The sequence below is a fragment of the Elephas maximus genome, chromosome 4 (genome assembly GCF_024166365.1).
Source record: "Elephas maximus indicus isolate mEleMax1 chromosome 4, mEleMax1 primary haplotype, whole genome shotgun sequence".
NCBI classification, from domain to species: domain Eukaryota; kingdom Metazoa; phylum Chordata; class Mammalia; order Proboscidea; family Elephantidae; genus Elephas; species Elephas maximus.
The window spans coordinates 122,730,248-122,755,384 of record NC_064822.1 but is presented as its reverse complement, the minus strand read 5'-3'; the positions used below and the strand labels follow the sequence as shown (position 1 = coordinate 122,755,384).

The 25,137-nt window shown below is 36.0% G+C and overlaps 1 protein-coding gene across 3 annotated transcripts in view; it reads right to left on the bottom strand.

Moving 5' to 3' along the window:
• MON2 (MON2 homolog, regulator of endosome-to-Golgi trafficking) overlaps window positions 1–25,137 on the bottom strand; it is a 114,896-nt gene that overhangs the window by 54,748 nt on the left and 35,011 nt on the right. For all 3 annotated transcript variants that reach the window (XM_049883760.1, XM_049883761.1, XM_049883762.1), the window contains 8 exons: window positions 23,261–23,455; window positions 16,017–16,141; window positions 15,457–15,596; window positions 11,393–11,546; window positions 4,401–4,633; window positions 2,043–2,124; window positions 980–1,164; window positions 39–151 (listed from right to left, as the gene is read on the bottom strand). In XM_049883760.1, the coding sequence (XP_049739717.1) occupies window positions 39–151; window positions 980–1,164; window positions 2,043–2,124; window positions 4,401–4,633; window positions 11,393–11,546; window positions 15,457–15,596; window positions 16,017–16,141; window positions 23,261–23,455 (1,227 nt within the window). The remainder of the gene's footprint in view (window positions 1–38; window positions 152–979; window positions 1,165–2,042; window positions 2,125–4,400; window positions 4,634–11,392; window positions 11,547–15,456; window positions 15,597–16,016; window positions 16,142–23,260; window positions 23,456–25,137) is intronic.

Here is a 25,137-nt window from a genome sequence, read left to right as displayed (position 1 = left end):
TAGTTAATTGATAACAACAACAAAAACAAGCACTTTACCATTACTGTCCCTTGAGGCTGGACTGCTAGAGGTTGACCCACTGCCACAACCTGCTGGTGAGATTCGCTTGATGGACTTATCATCATAACACTCTGGCCCTGAATGGAATATGCTAGAACACAAAGGAAAGCCTAAATAATTAAAATGTACTTACATGTTGCATTCAAAGAAATGTTATATTTTAAAATATTAATTTGACCGAATAAAGTTCAACTGTGACATTTATTTAAATATCAGCATTTTTACCAAACATTTTATACAAACATTTTAAAAACTCATGAGGTGCAGAAACCAAGGCAAGTTAAGCAAATATTAAATAAAGAATTTGATATATAACATATAAAATTACAAAACTTTGCTACATTTCTTCATAAGTAAAATAAAACTAGAACACAGTAAGCATTTTACACATGTATCCCCAGTACGCTTTTCTAGTAAAAGTCAGAGACCAATACTCACATTTTCAGTCTGAAAATTGAAGATCATATTAAAATATATTTATATCATTTGTAACAAACGAGTATTTTCAAAATATTAAAAAAAAAATTGGGATGTTAGCCTAATCTAAGTGGTTGCAAGCATTATTGTTGTATTCATTTCATTAAAAAAATCATCACCACCATTTCAACAGTAAGTTATAGTTCCCAAAAAAGTTTCAGATTTATCTTATTTTATCCTCACAACTATTATTAAAATTGGATTTAAACTGGTATTTAAAATTGGAACTTGTCTAAAATTGGTATTTTTTCCCCACCGCCATTCTTTCTTTTTTTTTTCTTAAAGAGATGGAAGAAATTCAGACTCAGGGATATTAACTTTCCCAAGGTCACAGAGGCAGTGAGTGGAACAGCTAAAGCTTAAACTCAGAATTTCTATAATCTTTTCTCTACATTGTGTCACCCCGCTAGATGACGAGAATTTGAGTAAGTTTAAGTCTTACATTTATTGGAAAGTGTAGCTGCGGTGGTAGTATTCAATACAGTAAGAGCATAATGAGGAGGCAGGGAACCCTTGCATATTGCAGTTATAAAGGCATCTCTTGAAGTTACAAGGCCCAGCCTTCCACAAAGAGCAGCCATAGTCAGTTCAGCTTTTAAAATATTCTCAGTGGCAGCTTCATCTGTGCTGAAAAGATAAGGTATTTTATTTCATCTGATTAATTTATTTTTAATTATACTGCAAAACATGATCTGGAATTAAATATTAAGTGAATTTTAAAGAAAATCTATATAAAAATACTGTCAAAACTGATACAATAAGGAATTTTAACTAATTAACATAATATTCTGAAATATGAACTGGGTAAAAGCAATGTACAATACACATATTCATTCAGGTAGTCCTCAACTTACAACGTATTCAAGTTATGACAAACCACTTACAACCATCCTTTTTTAATGATTTGTGTATTTTTTATGTATGTATGTATTAAAATATATCTGTAAGTTTATATGTAATGCTTCCAACCTCCAAAGACAAATAAAGATCAGATTTATAAAAATACTGATAATAAAAGGCAAAAATAATGAACACTAAAAAAATAAAATGAGATATCTGACTTAAGTCAGAACCAACTTATGTTAGTCAAGGACTACTTGTATTTAAGCAAATGGTCAAAAACTCAAAGATTTAACTTAAAGTACCAAGCATTTAAAAATCAGTAAATCCTGCAATTCTGGATAAGAACATGAAAGAGAATGAATAATGTAATTCAACATCATTGTAAAAGCAGTGGTAAGTTAAGTCTCAAAACAAGTAAGGCATTCAGTAATTTTTTGGGGATTGTATTTTCCATTAAAACATGACAGGAATTCTGGTGGGGAACAACAGAGCAAGGAAAGGATGGGGGAAGGGTGGCAGAAAAACAATAATGTTCTATACAAACAAAAAGTAATATTAAGAAATATTATTACAAAACAAAGTATTAGGCCAAATTTAAATAAACCACTCTGATGTTGTTTTTAACTGCCACATGTAATATAAAACTTACAAAGACTTAATACCTGGCATCAAGAAGGAGTGAGAGTGCAGCAAGAAGACCACACCAGCAGGCATTCACCATTTCTTCCCAAACAGCTCTGCTAACTTAAGGAAAAAAAAAAAAACTTAATGATAATTATAGGTATTATACTATCAGATGATATGTCAAATTCGAAAATCTACCTAGTCATTTCAAAATATGTCAAATATTCCAACAACTCAATTACCAAATACTAAAGCTTTACTATTTAAAATATATCTGAATGAACAATATTTGAAAGCATACTATAGTTTCAGACTTCAGTCTTAAAACTAACTTGTTTTTAAATATTTATGGTAAGATCTTTCTGTAAACAAGTTAACTGGTTAATATCTTTAAATATATATGTCAAGAAGTTAAAAATCAGTAAATTCTACAATTCTAAATAAAAACATCAAAGAAATTGAATAATGTAACTTGTCATCACTGTAAAAATACTAGTAAGTCTCAAAACGAACAAGGCACGTGTGTGTGTGTGTGTATATATATATCAGTTCTCATTCCCTTCTCCCTTCATCAGGCCAAGCTTTTGGCTTGTGTGACCAGCAGGGAGTGAGCGTGGGTGCAGGTTAACTAGCTGTCTCAGCCAGGTGATTGGTTATATACAATGCGAGCTGAGCAAATAAGTAGACACACTGAGTAAAACTGGAGCCATGTTTCTCACTGTTGGGGAAAGGAGTCACAAATACGCAAAATAAATATAAACCTTGTGGTACTGAACTGGAATTGGAGAAATTGGTACGATCTTATGCATGATATTTTAGATAAACAGATACTCTAAAAAGGTAGACAGATGTTTGCTTATGTGTGTATGTATGTATACATTTGTTTCCTAACCAGGTAGCAAGAAGTGTATACACATAGTGTCCACATGTTCATTTCTAAATAGCCAAAAACCCAATCTGCTATCATCAAGTCAATTCCAACTCATGGTGACCCCATGTGTTACACAGTAGAACTGCTCGATAGGGTTTTCTTGGCTGTAATCTTTATGGAAGCAGAACACCAGGCCTTTCCTCCATAGCACCTCTGGGGGGGGGTTCAACTGTCAACCTTTAGGGTAGTGGCTGAGTGCAAACCGTTTGCACCACCTAATGGTTAAGCACTTAGTGGCAAATAGAAAGGTTAGCGGTTCAAACCCACCAGACACTCAGCAGGAGAAAGATGTGGCAGTCTGCTTCCGTAAAGACTACAGCCTTAGAAACCCTATGAGGCAGTTCTACTCTGCCCTCTAAGGTCGTTATGAGTTGGAATTGACTTGACGGCAACAGATTTGATTTGGGATTCTCTATTAAAAGGAGCCAAGGCTCCTCGGAAAAAGGGATGACTCCATGGCTGGGCAAGAAAAATCCAAAATGAACCTGGGATATCTTGTTATATCAGATAGTAAAGGATTACTCAGAGAATGATGGGGACATACTAAAAGTACACAGGGGCCGTCCTGAAGGGGATACTACTAGCCATGTCAGGGATAATCTGAGCATCAAAATAGATAATGATAGTTGTTGATTGTAAACCTCTGAATAAAACAGAAATCCATGAATTCATACTAATATTAGATAAATAAGCAAAATAAAATAAATGAAGGGGAAGGAAAAGCTCTATTTTATAGTAAAGGTCTCAAAGTATTTCTCCACAGAAAGTTAATTAACTTTACAGTGAAGAGACCTGGCAGGCACCATATTAACCAAATGATGAAAGTTGGCATCACACCAGTAATGACACAAATTGATATTGTATGTTTCCTGATACAGCACAGCGACATTTCTATGGTAGCCTTGCCAAAAATGCATAAATCAAATTTAATCATGAGGAAACATCAGATAAGCCCAAGTTGACTAGCCTGTACTCTTTAAAAAAAATGTCAAGATCATATAGAACAAATAACAACTAAGGAACTGATGCAGACTGAAAAAGAGTACAGAGACATGGCAACTAAATTCAACATGCGATCCTGAACCACAAAGACATCACTGGGACAAGTGGCAAAATCTGAAGAGAATTTGGGGTTAGATGATAATATTGGACTAATGTTAAATTTCTGATGGTGAATATATTATGGTTATGTAGGAAAGTGTCCTTATTTTCAGAAAATACACACTTGCATATTAAAGGATAATCGGTAATCTATCATGTCTAACTTATTCTCAAATGGTTCAGGAAAAAAGTACAGTGACATGTATATAAACAGAGAGAATGATAAGGCAAATACAATACAGCATTAACAACTGGGAAATCAGAGTGAAGGATATAAGGGAACTCTTAATATTTTCACAACTTCTCGATAAATTTCAAACTATTTCAAAATAAAAACGAAAAATACAGAATCATAATATTATACCTATTTCTTTATCCATTTGGTCTGATGCTGACTGTAAATCTTGCTGTTCTGACGACTGTGTTGGTGAAGAAGCTGCTTCAGTGGTAGTCTGACATTCTGTTTCAGCCTCCCCTAACTCTCCTTCAATCATACTAGTTATTCCACGTACGAGGTCTAGCAAACAATGGAATGCCACAGACATGGCATAACCTTCCGGTATAGTTGGGGGCTCAACTTTGTCCAACATCTCTAGGCTGAAATTATAAAAAAATCAGAACCCTAACAAAAAGCCACAAACATGAAAATATGTAAAATTATTTTTCTAATTTATGGACTACAGAAATTAAGATAAGCAGAACAGCAAAAGTAAATGAATATCACTGAGTTTGTTCGTTTGGAAGGGAGCTCTACTTTCCTGATCTGATTAGAAAAATTAAGGCCTCCCTGACCACTTTCATAACTATTTTAATCATTCATTTCTGGCTCCTCTCCCCAATTATGCTAATATTTTCAGTAATTGCTGATACTGGAGAAATAAAGACATATACAGGACAGAATAAGAACTCACCAGAGGTCTCAACCCACCTGGATCAAAGGAGAATGAAGAACACCAAGGTCACACAATAACTAAGAGCCCAAGAGACAGAAAGGGCCACATGAACCAGAGACCTACATCATCCTGAGACCAGAAGAACTAGATGGTGCCCGGCCACAATCAATGACTGCCCTGACAGGGAGCACAACAGAGAACCCCTGAGGGAGCAGGAGATCAGTGGGATGCAGACCCCAAATCCTCACAAAAAGACCATACTTAATGGTCTGACTGAGACTAGAGGAATCCCGGCGGTCATGGTCCCCAAACCTTCTGTAGGCCCAGGACAGGAACCATTCCCGAAGACAACTCATCAGACATGAAAGGGACTGGACAGTGGGTAGGAGAGAGATGCTGATGAAGAGTGAGCTATTTGTATCAGGTGGACACTCGAGACTGTGTTGGCATCTCCTGTCTGGAGGGGGGATGGGAGGATAGAGAGAGTTGGAAGCTGGCAAAATTGTCACGAAAGGAGAGACTGGAAGGGCTGACTCATTAGGGGGAGAGCAAGTGGGAGTACGGAATAAGGGGTATATAAACTTATATGTGACAGACTGACTTGATTTGTAAACGTTCACTTGAAGCTCAATAAAAGTTAAAAAAAAAAAAAAAAAAAGAACTCACCAGATTATAAAATTTCTCAAACTCTGACTTAGGTGTTGACTTTTAAAGTAAGGTGCTATAAAATCAAATAAATCCTGTAACGAGGATGATGGTTTCAAACGTGGGAAAAGTATTACTGTGAAATATCAGTTTTCCTGTCATCTCAGATCCAATATGCCAGCAGGGTAAGAATAATACTTAAGCGCATCAATGTATTAATAAGTTCAAATTTCAGAACAGTTTCCACCTTGTAGTTAGGGGAAACCTTTGAGAAAAGAGGACAAACCTTTTGTTTTCAATCACGGCAAACAGGAAATCATGATTTTAAATACCTTAAAATTGAAATCTATCAAGATAATCCAATGAAGAAAGAACAAATGGTGCTGGGTCAACTGGATGTGCAGACGTAGGAGAGTAAAGCTGGACCCCCTACTTTAAGGCCATATACGGAAAAAAAAAAAAAAAAAAAAACTCAAAATGAATCCTAGACCTAAATAAAGGAGCTAAAACTACAAAACTCTTAGAAGAAAACATGGGCATAAATCCTCACGACCTTAGACTAGGCAATGATTTGTTAGAAATTATAACAAGAGCTTAAGAAACAAAGGAAAAACAAATAAAATGGATTCATCAAAATTAAAAACTTTTAATTGGCACTATCAAGAAAATGAAGACAACCCAAGAATGAGAGAATATTTTTTGAAAGTCATATTACCTGATAAGAGACTAGTATCCAGGGTACATAAAGAACTCTTACAACTAAATAATGAAAACACAGATAGCCCAATTTAAAAATGGGCAAAGGATCTGGATAGACATTTCTCCCAAGATAATATAAAAATGACCAATAAGCACATGAAAAAATGTTCAACATCATTAGTCATAACCAAACCAAACTCACTGCTGTTGAGTCAACTGCAACTCATAGTGACCTTACAGGACAGACTCAAATGGTCCCACAGGGTTTCCAGGGAGCAGCTGGTAAATTCTAACTGCTCACCATTTGGTTAGCAGTCAAGCTCTTAACCACTGTACCACCAGGGCTTCCGTTACTCGTAAGGGAAATGCAAATCAAAACCACAATAAGATACCACTTCATATCCACCAGCATGGCTACAATCAGAGACAGAAAGTAACAAGTGCTGATGAGGATGGGGAGAAACTGGAACTCTGATACATTGCTAGTAGGGCTGTGAAATGAAGCAGTTACACTGGAAAACAGTTTGGCAGCTCCTCAAAAACTGAGAGTAATCATTCATATAACCTAGCAATTCCACCTCTAGGCATACACCTAAAATAAATGAAAATCTATGCCTACAAAAAAGCTTGTATATAAAAGTTTATAGTAGCATTATTCATAATAGCAAAAAATATAAACAACCAAATGATCATCAATTGATTAATTCATCAACAAAATGTGATATATCCATACAATGGACTATTATTCACCCATAAAAAGCAATGAAGCACTATGAGAAAAGCTGGGTTATATTTGTTTTTATTTATGCCATGAACCTAAAACAAAGCATATACGTTGTTACCTCACTGCTTTATTAGAATTGCTACGTAATTTTGGGTATAATATAACACATTTGGAAACCTTGGTGGCATAGTGGTTATGAGCTACATCTGCTAACCAAAAGGTCAGCAGTTCAAATCCACCAGATGCTCCTTAGAAACCCTATGGGGCAGTTCTACTCTGCCCTATAGGGTCGCTGTGAGTCAGAATCAATTCAACAGCAACAGGCTTCGTTTTCTGAGTAATTCATTTATTTAAATAGCTCAAATTTAAAATCAAGTCCAAAAACTGTCACAAGCTCAATTTCTAGGGCAGCCACAGTGAAATAAATCTAAATGAGTATAATGTTTCCAATACTTATGTTAACCCCACGTTATCAGTCAGAGCAAGGCCAGGGTCTGACTATGGAACAGACCATCAGTTGCTCCTATGCAGGTTCAAACTGAAACTGAAGAAAACTGGAACAAGTCCACGAGAGCCAAAGTATGACCTTGAGTACATCCCTCCTGAATTTAGAAACCATCTCAAGAAAAGATTTGATGTGCTGAACACTAATGACTGAAGGCCAGACGAGCTGCGGAATGACATCAAGGGCATCATACGTGAAGAAAGCAAGAGATCATTAAAAAAGGCAGGAAAGAAAGAAAAGACCAAAATGGATGTCAGAAGACGCTGAAGCTTGCTCTTGAACATTGAGCAGTTAAAGCAAAAGGAAGAAATGATAAAAGTAAAAGAAATGAACAGAAGATTATGGCTTGAGAAAACAAAGTGAATATTATAACAACATGTGCAAAGAGCTGGAGATAGAAAACCAAAAGGGAAGAGCATGCTCGGCTTTCTCAAGCTGAAAGAACTGAAGAAAAAATTCAAGCTTTGAGTTACAATACTGAAGGACTCTATGGGGCAAATACTAAACGATGCAGGAAGCATCAAAAGAAAATGGAAGGAATACACAGAGTCATTAAACCAAAAAGAATTGGTCGATGTTCAACCATTTCAAGAGGTAGCGTATGATCAGGAACTGATGGTACTGAAGGCACTGGTGAAAAACAAGGCTCCAGGAATTGATAGAATATCAATTGAGATGTTTCAACAAACGGAAGCAGTGCTGGAAGTGCCATGAAATTTAGAAGACAGCTACCTGGCCAACTGACTGGAAGGGATCTATATTTATGCCTATTCCCAGGTAAGGTGATCCAACTTAACGCAGAAATTATCGAGTAATATTAATATCACATGCCAGCAAAATTTTGCTGAAGATCATTCAAAAACAGCTGCAGCAGTATATAGACAGGTAACTGTCAGAAATTCAGGCCGGTTTCAGAAGAGGACGTGGAACCAGGGATATCATTGCTGATGTCAGATGGATCCTGGCTGACAGCAGAGAATACCAGAAGGATGTTTACCTGTGTGTTATGGACTATGCAAAGGCATTCGACTGTGTGGATCATGGCAAACTATGGATAACGCTGGGAAGAATGGGAATTCCCGAAAACTTAACTGCCCTCATAAGGAACCTGTACATAGATCAAGGGGTAGCTGTTGAGACAGAACAAGGGGATACTATGTGGTTTAAAGTCAGGAAAGGTGTGCGTCAGATGACACAACCTTGCTTGCTGGAAGTGAAGAGGACTTGAAGCACTTAACTAATAAAGACCAAAGAGCAGAGCTTTCAGTATGGATTATACCTCAACATAAAGAAAACAAAAATCCTCACAACTGGACCGATAAGCCACATTACGATAAACAGAGAAAAGAAAGAAGTTGTCAAGGATTTCATTTTACTTGGATCCACAATCAACACCCATGGAAGTAGCAGTCGAGAAATCAAAAGATGCATTGTATTGGGCATATCTGCTGCAAAAGACCTCTTTACAGTGTTGAAAAGCAAAGATGTCACCTTGAAGGCTAAGGTGTGGCTGACCCAAGCCATGGTATTTTCAATTTCATCATATGCATGCAAAGGCTGGACAATGAATAAGGAAGACCGAAGAAGAACTGATGCCTCTGAATTGTGTTGGCTAAGAATAATGAATAGACCATGGACTGCCAAAAAAACAAACAGATCTGTCTTGAAAGAAGTACAACCAGAATGCTCCTTAGAAGCAAGGATGGTGAGGCTGCATCTCATGTACTTTGGACATGTCGTCAGGAGTGATCAGTCCCTGGAGAAAGACATCATGCTTGGTAAAGTAGAGGGTCGGCGGAAAAGAGGAAGACCCTCAACAAGATGGACTGACACAGTGGCTGCAACAATGGACTCAAGCACAACGATTGTGAGCATGGCACAGGACTGGGCAGTGTTTCGTTCTGTGGTACAAGGATCTCCAGGAGTTGGAACCAACTCAATAGCACCTAACAACAAAAACACATATGTTAAAGTTATTTCTGTCTGTATTTCTTATGGAGCCCTGGTGATATAGTGGTTAAGTGCTACAGCTGCTAACCAATAGGTCGGCAGTTCAAGTCCACCAGCCTCAAATTGGAAACCCAATGGGGAAGTTCTACTCTGTCCCATAGGGTCACTATGAGTCAGAATTTGTCTTGCTGGCAATGGGTTTGGGTTTTTTTGGTTACTCTTCTCAAGTTTTCAAGTTACTACATACTTAAGAAGTCAATAAGAGAATGTACAACCAAGATTTATATGTATGCCTTCAAAGATAATACTAAAAATAATTTTATATTGAACCTCAATGAATGAACGAAAGATGCTAAATTCAACAGGGCAGTTCCAATATGAACATACTAACCCAGAAGAGCATCCAATATTTTCTGGCTATTTATGTTTCAAAAGTGAATAATCAAATTATGTACGGCCCTAAAAAAATTACTTGTTTTGAGATTTAGTCTAAACTTGCCTTAATGTTCAAAAAAATCAAGATCAAGTAAAATAAAGTGCTGTACTCAAAACCATACTATTTAGTAGCAGAATGACTTAAAACCCAAGTCTTTTAAATTATGAGGGCTAAAATTATTAATAAGCAATTTGTTTTTAGACTTTTATTAATAAAAAAGGAATTCTACAACTTGGCTAAATTATTTACTCTCTTGTGGCTTTTTTTTTCCCTCAAGCACACTGAAGAGACCCTTTCTGTTTTTATCTTCACCCCGGTCACTCCTTATCCCCTTAATTTGCTTTATTTTCCTTCCTAGAACTAACCACTACTCGAGGTTACATTAGATGTTTATTAGTGTCCTTACTATCTCACTCACTAAAATGTAAGCTCCACAAGGGCTTCAATTTGTTCTATGCGCTGAGGCTTTTTTCAGTTTATAAAATGAAGTGAGGAGGTGTATTAATCACTAATATTCCCTTCAGTGGTAGAAATGTGATTGTTTTATAACTTGATATTGTAATAATCTCAAGCCGTAATACATTTTATAGCAAGGCAAAGCTTATATGAGACTAGGTAACTTTAATATCTTATAATGGCTAAGAAGAAAAACGAATTTTAGTTAAAAGATTTCAGTCTTTTATGATTCTATACGTCCATAATTTTAGGGAACATAAAGCTCCACGGTAAAATCTCTATGATGATGTAGACTGAAATACCATATACGTTTATCATTGAAACTACTCAGAGATTCTATTTCACATTAAAAGACTTGATTGACTATTACACGAACAGTGTTTTAATTACACATACCAATTATTCAAAATATACTAGTAACTGCAGTAATGCTGAACCCATGTGATATTGATTGCTTTATCTCTGTTAAGCACTACAATTCACTAAGACTTAAGAAAAATCAACAATATGTTGCTGAATATATATGTTACACTGAAATCCATAAAACATGGATTAATTAAAAACTAAAAATTCCACTTGTTGAACCACAAATGTGTGGCTACTTAGGCACTGAAAATAACGTCTCACATGCAGAGTCCTGAAAGGTAGATTTATTACTACTCCCGCTTATAGAAGTGGAACTGAAATAAAAAACGGTTAACTAATTTGTAAGAGGTAGCTCAGTTAGTACTAGGAGACCAAGGTTTAAGTCCAAGTTGTCTGAAACCAAGCCCTGTACTCAACCAAAAAGCTATACATTAAGTAAAAAAATCATACATTGCTTTATAATGCTGTTAATAGTTTGCAAATAGTTAAAATAAATAAATAAACAACAATAACAACAACAACAAAAAACAGTCCTAGGTAGATTTTTCAAAATATGACAAAAGAAAACAAGTTGTAAAATACCTCAGGAATATTAGGTTTAAAATTTTAAATATAATGCAGAAAGAAGAATTTTAGGATTAAAAAATGGCATTCCTTATAAAATAAAGCAACTACTACTTACTAGGTGGCTTTAGCACTGCCTTGAACTGTTATAGTCAGAATAGGTATCCAAGTTCCTCTATATTCAAACGCTGGCAGCAAAGTAATACCTCCACCAATTCCCAACATTCCTGAGTTTGCTGGTGCTGAGACTGGGCCACCTGTGTTATTATTTCCTATTAAATAAAGGGAAAAAAGTAAAGATACCGATTTATTACAGTCATACCTCACTTCAGTGCATTTCAGTTACTGCGCATCACAAATACTGTGTTCTTTACAAATTGAAGATACGCAGCAATCCTGAGATGACCAAGTATATGGCGCCATTTTTCCAACAGCATGTGCTCACGTCTCGTCTCTGTGTCACATTTTGTAAATTCCGCAATATTGGAAAATTTTTCATTGTTATTATATCTGTTATAATGATCTCTGATCAGTGATCTTTGACATTCCTATTGTAATTGTTTTGGCGTCCCATGAACTGCGCCCATATAAGATGGCAAACTTAATCGATAATGTGTGTGTTCTGACTGCTTCACCGATCAGCCGTTCTTTCATTTTTCTCCCTTTCCTCAGGCCTTCCTATTCCCTGAAACATGACAATATTGAAATCAGGCCAATTAATAACCCTACAATGGCCTCTAAGTATTTAAGTGAAAGGAACAGTCACATACCTCTCACTTTAAATCAAAAGTGAGAAATGATTAAGCTTAGTGAGGAAGGCATATCAAAAGCTGAGGTGTGCCAAAAGCTAGGCCTCTTGAGTCAGTCGAGCTGTGAATGCAAAGGAAAAATTCTTGAAGGAAATTAAAAGTATTACTCCAGTGAATACATGAACGGTAAGAAAGAGATACAGCCTTATTGTTGACATGGACAAAGTTTTAGTGGTCTGATTAGAAGATCAAACCAGCCACAACATTCCCTTATGCCAAAGCTTAATCCAGAGCAAGACCCTGTCGTCATTAGGTGCTGTCGAGTTGGTTCTTACCCTTAATGACCCTATGTACAACAGAATGAAACACTGCCGGGTCCTGTGCCATCCTCACAATCATGGTTTGCTTGAGCCCATTGTTGCAGCCACTGTGTCAACTGTATGAAAGCTGAGAGAGATAAGGAAGTTGCAGAAGAAAAGTCTGATGCTAGTAGAGATTGGTTCATAAAGTTTAAGAAGCCATCTCCATTACATAAAGTACAAGATGAAGCGCCAAGTGCTGATGTAGAAGCTGCAACAAGTTATCCAGAAGACCTAGCTGAGATAACTGATGAAGATGGCTACATTAAACAACAGATTTTCAGTGTAGATGAAACAGCCTTCTATTGGAAGATGTCATCTAGGACTTTCATAGCTAGAGAGGAGAAATCAATACCTAGATTCAAAGCTTCAAAGGACAGGACGACTCTCTTGTTAGGGGCTAACGCAGCTGGTTACTTCAAGTTAAAGCCAGTGCTCATTTACCATTCCAAAAATCCTGGGGCTCTTAAGGATTGACCTAATCTACTCTGTCTCTGCTCTACATTTGGAACAACAGAGCCTGGATGACAGCACATCTGGTTCACTGAATATTTTAAGCTCACTGTTGAGACTTATTGCTCAGGAAAAAAGATTCCTTTAAAAATATTGCTGCTCATCGACAAAGCACCTGGCCACCAAAGCACCTGGTCACCAAGATGGAGATATACAAGGAGATTAACGTTTTCATGCCTGCTAACACAACATCATTCTGCAGCCCATGGATCAAGGAGTAATTTTAACTTTCAAGTCTTATTATTTAAGTATTATTACTATTTTCTAAGTCTACAGCTGCCATAGATAGTGATTCCTCTGATGAATCTGGGCAAAGTAAATTGAAGACCTTCTGGAAAGGATTCACCAATCTAGATGCCATTAATAACATTCACGATTCACGGGAGGAGGTCAAAATATCAGCGTTAACAGGAGTTTGGATGAGGTTGATTTTAACTCTCATGGGTGACTCTGAGGGGTTCAAGACTTCAGTGGAAGAAATAACTATAGATGTCGTGGAAATAGCAAGAGAACTAGAATTACAAGTAGAGCCTGAAGATGTGACTAAATTGCTGCAAGCTCAGGATCAAACTTTAACAGATGAGGAGTCGCTTCCTATGGATGAGCAAAGAAACTGGTTTCTTGAGATGGAGTCTACTTCTGGTGAAGATGCATGAACATTGTCGAATTGACAACAAAGCATTCAGAAAATTACTTCAACTTAGTTGATAAAGCGGCGGCAGGGTTTGAGAGGATCGACTCCAATTTTGAAAGAAGTTCTGCTGCAGGTAAAATGCTACCAAACAGCACTGCATGCTACAGAGAAATCTTTTGTGAAAGGAAGCGTCAATCGATGCAGCAAACTTCATTGTCTTATTTTAAGAAATTGCCACAGCCACTCCAACCTTCAGCAACCACCACCCTGATCAGTCAGCAGCCACCAACATCGAGGCAAGCTCTTCCACCAGCAAAAAGATTATGACTTGCTGAAGGTTCAGATGATGGTTAGCATTTTTTTTTAGCAATAAAGTATTTTTTAATTAAGGTATGTACTTTTTTTTTTTAAGACATAATGCTATTGCACACTTAATAGATCTTGTTGTTGTTGTTGTTAGGTGCCATCTAGTCAGTTCCAACTCAGAGAGATCCTATAGGACAGAGTAGAACTGCCCCATAGGGTTTCCAAGGAGCAGCTGATGGATTTGAACTGCCTTTTGGTTAGTAGCTGACCTCTTAACTACTATGCCACCAGGGCTCCTAATTGACTATAATATAGTGTAAACATAACATATACACAGTGGGAAATAAAAAAAAATTCATGTGCCTTGCTTTATTGAGATATTCACTTTATTGCAGTGGTCTGGAACTGAACCTGCAATAGCGCCAAGGTATACCTATACTTAATTACAAGTCAGTAATATTCAGAGCCCTGATGGCACACTGGCCAAGAGCTTGGCTGGTAACCAAAAGATCAGCAGTTCAAATCCAACACCCACTCCTTGGATAACCTATGGGGCGGTTCTGTTCTGTCCTACAAGGTCACTATGGGTAGGAATAGAATCAATGGCAACGAGTTTGGTTTGTGGTTAATACTCAAACTTCTGGTCAATTTTTTAAAATTTCCTGTGCTACAGGAATTGGATATCATGCAAAAAAATGAAATTTATCAATCCCACTAGTGAGTCTCCCTGTTTCCCCAAAACAACATTTTCTTTTTTTGTATAAACGCTACTAATAATTGGAATGATGAAAAATTTTGGAAATACATAGTGGTGACGATTGCACAACATGACGAGTAAAATTAATGTCAATAGGGTATATACTTTAAAATGATTAAAATGACAACTATGTTGTTATATACACTTTACCACAATAAAAAAAAATTTAAAGCTACTAGTAAGTAAAAATCCTGCCAATTTTTATAATATACCTTTTATTAGAACATTTTTATCAGAGGTAAGAATAAAGAATAAAAAGAATCGCTAGTACAAAGTGGAAGAGAAAGAAGGTAAAGGGAAGCAACAAGCAGTATACTGATTCGCAAACTTAAATGAAGTTCACCCCTTTTGTTAAGAGAGACTAACAGGGAGTCACTGCTTCAGAGCCACTGAGCTTCTGTCAAGTGAGATGGAAAAATCTGGAAATTAATAGTGGTGATGGTTGCACAACACTATGAACATAATTAATGTGGCTGAGCTGTACATGTAAAAAATGTTGAAGCGGCACGTTTTATTATATATACATTTACCACAATAAAAAAACAACAGAGAGGGGGACTAACAGACCCCATAGGGTCTTTATAAGGAGACATCACATGAACATTCTTCTAAAATGAAGATTAGTATCTAAATTTCTGTTCTTACGTAATTAGAGAAACTGAAAGTATATCAGAGAAGAAAAAAGTATCCAGAAAAGAAATGAGTGAGATCAAATTACTCTTCAAAATATAAGTCTTTACTATCAGTAAATTTCGGTACTCTAAATTTCTCTAGTCACAAGAGTTCAATAAAATGTCCTCTCAGAATGATGAATATAGTAAATTATGGCAGAATATAAAAAGCAAAATACAAATGAGTCCTTACCAGCTTGGTTTGTTGTAGCAGATGGATTTCCAGTAGGAGGCACAAGAAACAACGACTGGATAAATGATCCCAGTGCATTCACAATATCACGAAAAACCTTGGTAGAATGTTGCTTCATATCATAGGATTGACAAAATGACCTGCAAGATAATTTAAAATGTTTCTGGAAAGACATTTAAATATATTTAAATTTGTAAACATTTTTTATAGCAAATGATGTCGCTAAATCAGTTTCAATTATATAGTTAAAACTTGTTTATTATACCTGAGTGATTTTACTAACTTAGAACGAAGGCTCAGACTGAGGTTAAGGTTCCCCCCCCCCAAAAAATTATCTTGGCTATATTAACTCAGTAAACTCAGACAAATGGAAACTGCTAAATCACACTTTGTGCCCACCATGCAGTTCTTTTCCATTACCCACACTCTGCGTCTTTGTATACACACAATACAGTTTCCTTTGTTTAGAAATCACTAATATGTGAGAATTAATACTTAAACTCTTCCTGCCAACATAAACATTAACTTATCCATTTAGCAAAATATTGCTAAGGTTTTACCTTAATAGCCGAGGCTGCACACACAGTCTGTGTATTGATTCCACTGCAACTGCTCGTAACCACTGTGGTTTATCTGCATCCAGAAACTTCACCAGAAGTGACAGAAATATCTCACATTCAGTTACCTAAAAAGTATAATTTCTTTTGATAATACTTCTTTGCATCAAGGAGAATTATAAATCACATTCTTGTTCTTAACTTAGCATCATGGACAAACCAATTTTTAAACTATGTCTTACATTTGAAATAAATTAAAATTCCCAAGAGAGCAGAGCAAAGGAAAAAGAGAAGGTAAAAGTAGCTGCATGTAGAAACATTAACAGTAAAAATAATCACAGTGTTTCTCTAAATATAACCCTGAAAACTCGCACTAGTGAACTGCTATTGTTAACGTTAGGTGCCGTCGGGTCAGTTTTGCCTCACAGCAACCCCCTGCGACAGAAACAGAACTGCTTCATAGGGTTTCCAAGGCTGTTATCTTTATGGAAGCAGACTGCCAGGTCTTTCTCCCACAGAGCCACTGGATGGGTTCAAACAGCCAATCTTCTGGTTTGCAGCCAAGTGCTTAGCCACTGTGCTACCAGGGCTCCTTAGTGCTAACAAGGTTAATCTCCTTTAGGAAGCACTGTGCACCATCATGCCATCCATCCCCATTTCTGCAAACTGTGAGGTAGCGTATGCCATGTAAACTGCTGATGGGGTTATATGCTTTACTCTTCAATAATACCACAGCCGTTTTTTCATGTTTTCTCCTGCTGCTTCAGAAACAAGGAGGCAATAAGCCAAAGGTGGCTTAACATATATTTTCTAATGGGAAAACAAGGAACCTGTAGTAGTGGTCAGGTATAAGGTATATAAAGTACTTAGAACAGGGCCTGATACATAATTTTGCTCTATTATTGGCTATCATTACTGTTATTAATATAGACATCATCTTTTTAGCCAGCTCTTTGTAAATAAATAATAATAGTGTTTAAAGTCCATTCTAGGTTTTCATTAAATGTCTGATGACTGAGGGAACAAACAAAAAACAACCAGTATATTCAAAGATTAATGGATTCTTTCTATTACATACTAGTGGAGGATGTGGCAGGACCTCTGGGAGGTGAGAATTAAACGGACATTGGGATTCCTAAGGACAAATTGATTCTTGGTTATTTGATGTTTTAGCTGTAGGTGTCCCAGAATGAGTGAGCCATAACTTGGAATATACAATGGCCCTCAGGATTTTAGCCCAAAGTCCTAGTGATTGGTATTGTCTAATTTTCTATTTTCTAATGCCTTTAGTATCTTTAACTGGGTGCTTAAAAACAGAATATAACTATGTGGATAAAGGAAAGAGGACTAAACCAACTTTATCCTTAGACTACTTATGACTTGTGAAGTCATAAGGCTGAAGTCTGTCACTATTCTAAACATAATATAGTTGAAAAGCACTAAATCAGAAATCAGATGCCTCAGCTTCTTCATTTACCAACCTTGAGCATGACAAGCTACTTAACCTCCGTATAAAGGATAAAAGTACCCTCACCTTCCTTAGAAACCAAATGAGAAAATGTTAAGAATGAAAAAACTTTCCCTAAACATGATAAAGTTCCACACAAATGTAAAGAGCATCACTATTTTTTCTAAAGCAAATGAACCTTCATAAGGAAAGGTTTCTAGAGAAAAAACTAAAAAAGGAAGACTCATGCTAGTGACTCCATACAGCAACAGTTGTGTCTGCCAAAGGGTCTTAATATTAGCAGGTCATTCAAAAAGTACATCTTCCTTAGAGTGAAAGTAGAATATAAATGTGGTGGCACAATTTGTTCATCGGCTAGGTTTTGAGGCCAAAAAATCAAGGCTCTCAAAAACATCAAGTATACCACAGCCAAAGAAGTTAAAATATTACAAAACCTGCCTTGAAGAGCAGATCATTTCCTCTCCTATGACAGAACGGCTAAAATCAATTAATCACTTGATTTGTACTGTAGTCATTAAACTTTAAAATTGGAGTAAAAAAAGGGAGCCTATCTCCAGAGGTCAGGAATTTTGCGCTCCCCTTGTCCCTCCTTGCAAAGTGTGAAAGCTTCATCAGAGAACCAGTGTTGAGGGCACTGAATTGTTCTCAAAGGTTTAAATGGAGGGCTCTTATTGTAAGTCTGTTAATCTTTCCCCCAAGAGGTTGTACGTAGAAGGAAATGGGTATTAAGGTTAGTATCTATGATTATTCTACCATAAAAAAGGAACAAAGTTATAATAAATGCTACACACGATGAACCTTGAAAACACTATGCTAAGTGAAATAAGTCAGACACAAAGGGACAAATATTGTATGCTCGCACTTACATGAAATGTCTAGAACAAAAGTATAGAGACAGAAAGTAGATTAGTGGTTAGCATGGGATGTGGGAAGGGTCAAATGGGAGTCATTGCTTCATGACGAAAAACTTTTAGAAACAAGTAGTGACAATGGCTGAATAACACTAAGTGTGATTAATACCACAGGATTGTATACTTGAAAATGGCTAAAATGGCAAATTATATATTGTATATATTTTACAACAATTAAAATAATACTAGTATTTATGGCCTAAGTCCAATTTTTGTGGCATGGAGAAGTATTAGTACTCCATGAACTCTATTATACAAGCATGAGAGGCCATGAATGTTTCTGAATTCATGCAGTCTTTTGGTATTAGATAATAGTCAAGAGACATTTGATGGGCCTAAGACTAATCAAAGCTATCCTTGTATAATTTCTAACACAGTATGACAGAGATGTCTGGTAAAGTATAATGTATATAAGATAACTGCAGGTTTGGGAGACAATGAAGAAAGTCTGGGAGAATATTCAAATGCAGGAATCTTTCAGGGGCTGGATAAGAATTAACACTCTTATGGCTAATAGGTTTGTTAATGATAAAATCCTTTGTTAGAGAGATGTCTGTGAAGAAATGGCAAATTAGGCTGGCCAATCAATTTAGCCTTATTCATTCCTTTCTAAAAACAGTAGATCAAAAAGCAGAAGAGAAATACTCTAGCCATTTACAATCAGTTTCACATTAAGGGCATTTTCTTTAAAAGAGGTATGTGAGTCAGAATTGACTCCGTGGCAGTGGCTTTGGTTTTTGGGCCCGTATCCTGAGTGTTTCAGAGGATAGAGAAGCGCCTAGCTCACATGATAAAAAAGAAAGGGGAAAAAAATATAGTTTCGTGGATGTATCTCTACCTGAATTAGTGGGGCATTCTAAATTCCTCTAGTCACTAATTAACACAACTAATTTTTGGAGACTAGTTATCTTTGCTCCTGAGCTTCTTGATAGAATGAGAAACTGGTGACTCATCATCATTTGGGGAAGTACACTGATTCTCTAGTACAGTGGTTCCCTCGGTGTGGTTCCTGGATCCCTGGGGGTCCCCAAGACCCTTTTAGGGGGTCTGTAAGGTCAAAATTATTTTCATAATAATACTAAGATATTATTTGCCTTTTTCAATGTATTAACATTTGCACTGATGGTGTAAGGTGGGTAAAACAGCCGAAGCTTTAGCATCAATCAAGGCAGTGACACCAAACTGTCAACTAGTATCATTGTATTTTCCACTCTACACACAGTTTAAAAAAAACAAAAAGGTCAGTTTGACTTAAGAATCATGATGAATGAAAATAAAATACGCACACATCTTTTTAACAAGCAGTGTGTCAAAATGGGAAGTACACACAAAGCACCTCTGCCATGTATAAAGCATGATCGTTGTCAGGAGGAAAAGCGTTTGTGACTGAGCTGCAACCTGAACTGGCTGCTTTTTTTCCTTAAGGAACACCATTTTTGCTTGAAAGAGCAAATGACAAACTGTGATTATTTAGACTTCTGTATACTGCAGACATTTATCGAAAATGAACGAAATGATTCTGTCACTTTAGGGAAAGCAACTGACAGCATTTGTTGCCAATGATAAAATTTGAGCTATCAAACAAAATTAGAATTTTGGAAGGCTTTTATCTGCCTCTGTGAACTTGACAGTGTCTCAATAATTAAAGACTTTTCTGATAGACAGGTGGAAATATTAACAAGTGGGATATTTTTTGGTATTGTATGAAGTGTCAACATTTGGCCAATCTGTATGACTAAAATATGTGTTGTTACAAAATCATCCATTCAGGGTAAAGATCCATTCAGAGCACAAGATGGACCAAAGGATTTTAATAAAGCAGAGTATGAAAATGTTATTGATATGGTTTCAGATGTTATATTGCCACTAAGCTTTAAAAAAGTGTCACTAGTCCAGTTTTGGTATTCCATCAAAGAAGAATATCCACTATTATCTGAAAAGGCTGTTAAAATAATTCTACTTTTTCCAACTACTTCTGTTTGTAATGCTAGGTTTTCTTCATATAGTTCAGCCCAAACAACCTATCACAACAGAATGAATACAGGAGGTATGAGAATCCAGCTGTATTCTATTAAGCCAGACATTAAAGAGATTTCCAAAACTGTAAAACAATACTTCTTTTTGCTTTAGAAAATGTAGCTATTTTTCACAAAAATAAGTGTTTTGTTAACATACAATGGGTTTAGTATTGTCTCAGCTTCAGTTTTTAATAAAATAAATAATGATAGAAATAATCCACATAAACAAAAGCTCTTAGGGAGTCCTCAATATTTTTAAGTGCATAAAGGGGTTCTGAGACCAAAAAGAGTAAGAACCGCTGCTCTAGTATGTCCTCTAAGAGATATACTATTTCCAGAATTAAATAAAGAAAACACAGAGAAATAATAGGCATTCCACATCAACCACATCTCGCTCACCCTACAACTACCATGCCTCTTTTACCCTTGGAGAAACTGTTCAATGTCTGAATTTTCCTATGCAAATAATGTTGGAAATTCCCAACGTAACAACTTATAACACTGAGGAGTTAATATATACATCTGAAGAACTCATCTGCCTTATTGGGAAGGGAGACTTTACCAGTTGATCATCACCCCCAAACATAAGTGAAGTAGGGAGCCAGGTCTTCCTCTTCCTTCAGGCAGTAACATTCAATTTTTTCTATAGTTGGCTGTGCTGTTATCTGTCTCCCTCCCCCATACCCCTCTACACAATCAAGCGGATGAATACAGAGAATGGTAGGAACCTAGCAAGGAAGTTGGCACTGGCAGCATAAAAGTCCAAGAGAGGCTTTGGGGAGCAAAAGAAATAAAAACTAAGATAATGGTTAAGTTGCAGAATGTAATCGTTAAGATTGTGGGCTTTCCTGTCTAACAGATTTAGTTCATACTTCAGCTCTGCAGCTTAAAAGTGGCATGGTCTCAAGCAAATTACATTAAAATCCTGCGGCTTATTTTATCTATTGTAAAATGGAAATATGAATGCCTACTTCACAGGTGTGTTGTAAAGTCTAAATGAATTAAGGTATGTAAGCATTTCATACAGTGTCCAAAATAGAATATACTCTCAATAACAGCAATTTCATTCAAAGCAGAAATTACTGAGGATCCTGGGTGGTGTGAATGGTTAACATACTGAGTTGCTAACATAAGAGGCTTACACAAGGAGAACTACAAAACAGTACTGCAAGAAACTAAAAGAAATCTACATAAATGGAAAAACTTTCCACACTCACAGACTGGAAGACTTAACACTTTGAAAATGTCAATACCACCAAAACCGACTGATACATATAATACAGTCCTGATCCAAATCCCAACAACATTCTTTAATGAAATGGAAAAACTAATCTCCAAGTTTATATGGAAAAGATGGAGGCCAAAAATAGCTAAAGCAATATTGATGAAGAAGAACAAAGTAGGAGGCCTCACACTTCCTGATCTCAAAACTTAACATACAGCCACAGTAATCAAAACAGCCTGGTACTAGTTCAGTGACAGACACATAGACCAGTGGAATAGATTTGAGAACCCAGAAGTAAATCCACCCATCTATGGGCAGCTGATCTTTGACAAAGGGTCAAAATCCATTTAATGGGGAAGAAAAGTCTCTTTAACAAGTGATGTTAGTAAAACTGGATATCCATATGCAGAAAAATGAACCAGGATCCACACCTAACATCATGTACAAAAACTTACTCAAAAGGGATTAAGGACCTAAATGTTAAAGCTAAAATTATAAAGTTCCTGGAAGATAACATAGGGTCAAAACTAGGAGACCTAATTTTCAGCATAAATAGCCTATCAAACAAAGCTAAAAATGTACAAATGGATAGAAGATAAAATAGATAACTTCCTAAAAATTAAATACGCTCATCAAAAGCCTTTACCAACAGAGTAAAAAGAGAATTTACAGACTGGGAAAAAATCTTTGGCAAAGACATTTCTGATAATGGTCTAATCTCTAAAATATATAGAAAATTTCAACAACTCAACAACAAAAAGACAAACAATTCAAACAAAAAAGGGGCAAAAAACATGAACAGACATTTTACCAAAGTGGACATTCATGTGGCCAACAAATACATGAAAAGATGCTCAAGATCATCAGCCATTAGAGAGAGATGTAAATCAAAACTACAATGAGATATCATCTCACCCTTGCAAAAATGGCTATGATCAAAAAAATAGAAAACAACAAATGCTAGTGAGGTTGTGGGAGGACTGGAACTCTTATATACATTGCTGGTGGGATTGTAAACTGGTACAACCACATATGGAAAACAGTATGGTGCTTCCTAAAAAAGCTAGAAATAGAAATACCTATGATGCAGCAATCCTACCCCTAGGTTTATATCCTAGAGATATAAGAGCAGTGACACCAATAGACATATACACAACTATGTTCATTCCAGCATTATTCACAATAGCAAAAAGAAGGAAACAACCTCAGTGCCCATCAATGGATGAATGGATAAACAAATTGTGATACATATACACAATGGAATACTATGCAAGTATCAAGAATAATGAGGAGTCCACAAAACGTAACATGGATGACACGGATGAATTGGGAGGCATTATGCTGAGTGAAACAGAAGTCAATCACAAAAAGACAAATATCGTACGGTCCCATTATTATAAAAAGTCAAGAATAGATACACACACACACACACAAATACTATGTAAACATAAGCACAATTCAAAAAAGGACAGAATAAACCTTTGGAGTACCTAGGAGAACACTGACTGGTATTCATAAAAAGTCTGCTAAAATAAAAAAAGCTAAACACATTATAACAGAATACCTTCCAAAAAGAGTACTGCATGTGATTACACACACAAACATGTATGGAAATTAGCACTTACCAAAAGGCTGTAAAACTGCTTAATTAGAACAGACACTACTCTCAGCAAACGCATGCAGATGGGAAAATACGGTTTTTCAACTGGTGCTGGGGAAGATGAAGTGCTGGAACCTTGTCTGAATTTTATATTTGGAGAAAACAGCTTTATCACAAGAGGACACACCCTTTCTTTGAGGAGGAAACTAAATTCTTGGTGCTAGCGAAGAAAAGAAAAAAGAATTTAATTAAATTTGTTTGCACTTAATACTTCTACAACAGTATCACAGAAAACAAAAATCAGTATTAATAATTTAGCTTTATGATAAGTTTGTATCATTTACTATTTCACAGTTTATGCACAATTCTGAAATTAATGTTCTTTGAGAGTGCAAGATCAAAATGATAATCAGTATTTCAACAAGTTTTAAAAAGTATTTAAATTAAAAAGGAACATTTAATAATTTTGGAATTGAGTAATTGGTACTTATTACTAGTAACTTTAATTTCAGTTAGACACTGACAATTAAAAGCATAAAGAATGAAAGAAAGAAAATATTACTCAAATTCAAACAGAAGAGCATTTAAATTAGGCAGCTGGGGAGAGAATACTTGTCTATGTAAAATATAATAAGTTATATAATTTACTGATTTTATTTTGCAAAGATAACAATTCCACTTGTGCAGAGAAGACTTAATGATTAACTGTAAAATTTTTGTTTTACTTAGACTACTTAAACAGAACACAATGAACTAATAAAAAAATGATGAAGAAGCATAATTATTTTACAAGTTTGGAGAATTTTGCAGAGTTCTTACATTCTACTTACGGTCACAGAAAGTCTTAATCTGTTAATGCCCTACCTATATTAGCTAAGAGTAGTCCCACTTTACTAACAATGTAAGGCCTACTTTGCATTTTAATGGCGAACCTTGAAATATATTTGCTTTTGTTGTTTTAAAAAATGTATCTTTTAAAAACTCAGACTCATTAAAGAAAAAAAATTAAAAAATACAGATAAGTTAAAAAAGATGAAAATAAAAGCCTTACCTAATCTCACCTCCCAGAGACAAGTTAGTCACTGTTAACTTCCAGGTGTACTTACTTCCTGATGTTTATATGAATTTGAATGGTGCTTTTTGATTCTCCTTCCCCCCAAATAGGATCTTAACAGTTAAGTGATTTGAAATTCTACTCTCACATATGCAGTTAGTTTCTCTGACTAAATGAAAAGTATAGTTAAGTCCATTTTCATACTTTATAAAAATAATTATTTTATGTATTGGCTAATAATAATATTATAGACAAAGCATACACGTTTATCTACTATATCTACTGCTCCCCTCTCACCACTCAACTCACTGCAATTGGGATTCTTCCTCCACCACCACCAAGTACGTCTATACCACTGAAGCTATTCTTATTCTAGTCACCATGATCTCTATGGCCAAAGCAAACATTGACTTTTCAGTCTTCATCTTTCCAAATCTCTTAGAGGCACCTGACATAACTGATTACTTGGTTCATCTTGAAATTTTTTTGCCTTTGTCTTTTATTATGTCAGTCTCTCACTTTGTTCCTGGCTTTCTGGCCTCCCGTTCTCAGTCTCTTTTGCATGCTTATCCTCTCACATCCAACCATTTAATGCTGAAGCTCCTCAGAGCTCCAGAGTACCAGGCCTTCTCTCCCTAGTCAATGCTTTTTCCATATCTATTCAATCCTGTATCATCAATTAGTAGCTATATGTCAGCAACATTAACATTTATAACTGTAACCCAGATGTTCCTTCTGAGCTCAAGGTTCATAACACTTCAAAATGAGTATGTACTAAACTGAATAATCTCTCCCTTGTAATAAGCAGTGAACCATCTCAGCAAATGGCTCACTGTTTAATCCAGAAA